Below are 3,994 nucleotides of genomic sequence, written 5' to 3'. Positions count from 1 at the left end.
CAGACGGTAGGCAATTAAGGTCACAGTTATGAACACTTAGAACACTAAAGAGGCCTTTCTACTGACTCTGAAAAACACCAAAAGAAAGATGCCCAGGGTCCCTGCTCATCTGCATGAACATGCTTTAGGCATGCTGCAAGGAGGTATGAGGACTGCAGATGTGGCCAGGGCAATAAATTGCAATGTCCGCACTGTGAGATGCCTAAGACGGGACAGACAGGGAGACAGGACAGACAGCTGATCGTCCTCTCATTGGCAGACCACATGTAACAACACCTGCACAGGATCAGTACATCCGAACATCACACCTGCGGGACAGGTACAGGATGACAACAACAACAACTACCCAGAAATACTCACAGCTGTAATCGCTGCCAAAGGTGATTCTAACATTGACTAAGGGGTGAAAACACTTATGTAAATTAGTCATTATGGGGTATTGTGTGTAAATGGGTGAGAAAATAAATAAATTTAATCCGTTATGAATTCAGCCTGTAACAACAAAATGTATAATAAGTCAAGGGGTGTGAATACTTTCTGAAGGCACTGTAAACATGAAATCCCTGAAAGATACAGAATCCAGTCACATTGAAAGGGTGAACAGCTGAGGTATAAGCTGTGTCCATCCTGGAGCAGCACATACTGTACATTACAACAATGCTGGATGTGATATGGCTTAGTAATGAGCTTGAGACCAACCACACACACGCACACACACACTCCTCAGCTGGCAAAGTGCTGGTAAAAGGTCAGTTTAACCCTCTCTATAAGGTGGCACAGTTTGATGGCAGGGCCCAGCTTCAGCCCCATACACTCCTGTACTGTGGGCAGGCTCAGCAACAGCAGGGCCTGGCCATCTATCTCCTGTCAACACGCACAACAACATGGCTCAGAAAATTAGCACACTGTGAGTGTGTGTATGTGAGTGTGTGTTTTTCCTGGTGTGTGCGTCACTCCTACCTGGTCCCTGAATATGCGTGCCAGCGGGGCACAGTCAGTAGTTCTGATGAAACGGGTCACATCAGTGATGCTCCAGCCCAGAGGACTGCTGTCCAGATGCAGCTTCTTCTGCACCTCCACCCGCCCACTCTGAGACAGAACACACACAAAGGGGAGGTTACACATATATAGTTCCAGGATCAGTGTGTGTGTGTGTGTGTGTGTATTTGTGTGCATAATTATCTAACCACCGCTACCTTAGGTAAGGTGGGCCTGTTCTCATCGTCTGAGTAGGAGGGTGAGCGGGCGGGTTTCCTGCGCTGGCGACGGGGTCTGTCCCGGGGGCGAGGTTCTGTAGGGGTGGGACAGGGGGAGGGAGAGGGGGGCTGGGACTTCCTCTCTGATACCTCATAGTCATCCTGCGGCTCGGAGTCTGAGTCCTCTTCACTTTGAGAGTAGTCCTCATCCAGGTCCTCCTCTTCTCCACTAGCCTGGGGTGGAAGAAATGTGGACAGTTATGATTACTTTGAATACTGGCTCCTTTCATATAAAAGTTCCCCGTAACATCAGATCTAGAATCAGATTTCTCTGCAACCTACCCCAAATCCTAACCTTAACTGTTAGATAACATCTGACCCGGGACCAAAAGTTAGGGGCAACTCTTCTGGCTTCTCTGTGATGATTAAGTTAATGGCAGTTGCAATTTGTAAGTCGCTCTGGATAAGAGCGTCTGCTAAATGACTTAAATGTAATGTTAAATGTACCCGAGTTACACCAGGACGCACACTCCCTCCCTCCCTCAAATCAAATCAAATGTATTTATAAAGCCCTTCTTACATCAGCTGATATCTCAAAGTGTTGTACAGAAACCCAGCCTAAAACCCCAAACAGCAACCAATGCAGGTGTAGAAGCACTCCATCAGTGCTCAGACTGTCCGCAATAGGCTGAGAGAGGCTGGGCTGAGGGCTTGTAGGCCTGTTCTAAGGCAGGGCCTCACCAGACATCACCAGCAACAACGTCGCCTATGGGCACAAACCCACCATCGCTGGACCAGACAGGTCTGGCAAAAGGTGCTCTTCACTGACGAGTCGCGGTTTTGTCTCACCAGGGGTGATGATCGGATGTGCGTTTATCGTCGAGGGAATGAGCGTTACACCGAGGCCTGTACTCTGGAGCGGGATCGATTTGGAGGTGGAGTGTCTGGGGCGGTGTGTCACAGCATCATTGGACTGAGCTTGTTGTCATTGCAAGCAATCTGAACGCTGTGCGTTACAGGGAAGACATCCTCCTCCCTCATGTGGTACCCTTCCTGCAGGCTCATCCTGACATGACCCTCCAGCATGACAATACCACCAGCCATACTGCTCGTTCTGTACTGGATTTCCTGCAAGACAAGAATGTCAGTGTTCTGCCATGGCCAGCGAAGAGCCCCGATCTCAATCCCATTGAGCACGTCTGGGACCTGTTGGATCGGAGGGTGAGGGCTAGGTCCATTCCCCCCAGAAATGTCCGGGAACTTGCAGGTGCCTTGGTGGAAGAGTGGGGTAACATCTCACAGCAAGAACTGGCAAATCTGGTGCAGCCCATGAGGAGGAGATGCACTACAGTACTTAATGCAGCTGGTGGCCACACCAGATACTGACTGTTACTTTTGATTTTGAACCCCCTTTGTTCAGCAACACATTATTCGATTTCTGTTAGTCACATGTTTGTGGAACCTGTTCAGTTTATGTCTCAGTTCTTGTTATGAATCTTGTTATGTTCGTACACATATTTGTATGTTAAGTTTGCTGAAAATAAACGCAGTTGACAGTGAGAGGACGTTTCTTTTTCTGCTGAGTTTATATAGTAAACTTGTAAGTATTAAACTTGAACTTGAAATAGTATACATCAATCCGGGCGGTAAATATGACACCTTAGTTTGATCTGGGCTCCTAATGTCACCTGCTGCCACCTATCATGAGACAGGGCATAAAACAGGTAGCGGTCGCAGACATCAGATCTGAGCATGTAAACTCGACCTGAGTCACAACGCTAGCGCTGTCCTCCTCCCCTGCTCCTCCTGCTCCCCCTGCTCCTCCTGCTCCGCCTGCTCCTCCTGCTCCGCCTGCTCCTCCTGCTCCACCTGCTCCATCTGCTCCACCTGCTCCACCTCTTCCTCTTCTTTCTCCCCCCCTTGCTCCTCCTCTTCCTCCTGCTCCCCCTGCTCCTCTTCTTTCTCCCCCACTGCTCCTCTTCTTTCTCCCCCACTGCTCCTCTTCTTTCTCCCCCCCTTGCTCCCCCTCCTCCTCCTCCTCCTCCTCCTCCCCCTCCTCCTCCTGCTCCTCCTCCTTCTTTCTCCACCCCTGCTCCTTGGTGGTGGTCATAAAGAGCTCATTTTCCTCCTACCATGGTACATAGCTGAATTAAACCCCATTATGAAATGTGACGGGCCATTAATAAGATGGATGGCCGGCGGCCACAGGGCCCCCACCCAGCTCTTTGTCTTGCCTGCAGGCCCTCACTAACAATAGGGTTAGTCCCTGGCAGGGGCCCCGTGGGTAGGGATTACTGACCTGGAGCACTGGTTGGAAGGGGTGGGAGTGGGTGGGGGGTGGGGGGGTTTGGCGATTTATGCCCCGACAGCAAGGTGGGGGCCATGGGGGTGGGGAGAGATAAATGCGTCCAGTAATTGAGTTTGTTTGGGCAGTGACTTGTGGTCACCATGGTTGGGACTGGATCTGCTGGTGGCAGCAGTATGGTCTTGCCGGGGGCACCACGGGCCCGGGGAGGTGGTGGGGGGACACATGCCCTTCACACACTGTCCTCCAGACTTCCCGGGGGACATGATGGAGGACAGGTAGAGAGGGAGGGGGGATGGAGGGATTAAGGATGAGATGGTTTGAGGCTGTTCAGGTCAGAGCTCTCTCTCTACGAGGATGGACATGTAGGACAGGTAGAGAGGGAGGGGGGATGGAGGGATTAAGGATGAGATGGTTTGAGGCTGTTCAGGTCAGAGCTCTCTCTCTACGAGGATGGACATGTAGGACAGGTAGAGAGGGAGGGGGGATGGAG

At 51.1% G+C, this 3,994-nt stretch overlaps 1 protein-coding gene across 1 annotated transcript; it reads right to left on the bottom strand.

Annotated features, from left to right (window-relative positions):
* Positions 1-579: 579 nt before the first annotated feature.
* Positions 580-3,767, bottom strand: LOC127928934 (scm-like with four MBT domains protein 1). Its single transcript, XM_052516517.1, has 5 exons — positions 3,644-3,767; positions 3,496-3,503; positions 1,197-1,430; positions 961-1,089; positions 580-864 (listed from the first exon to the last, which is right to left on the bottom strand). Exons 1-5 carry the CDS (start codon positions 3,765-3,767, stop codon positions 724-726), a joined length of 636 nt encoding a protein of 211 aa, XP_052372477.1. The 3' UTR covers positions 580-723.
* Between the last annotated feature and the right edge of the window lie 227 nt (positions 3,768-3,994).

The sequence above is a fragment of the Oncorhynchus keta genome, unplaced genomic scaffold, assembly GCF_023373465.1.
Source record: "Oncorhynchus keta strain PuntledgeMale-10-30-2019 unplaced genomic scaffold, Oket_V2 Un_scaffold_5147_pilon_pilon, whole genome shotgun sequence".
Taxonomy (NCBI): Eukaryota; Metazoa; Chordata; class Actinopteri; order Salmoniformes; family Salmonidae; genus Oncorhynchus; species Oncorhynchus keta.
This window is presented reverse-complemented; position numbering and strand designations above follow the sequence as displayed.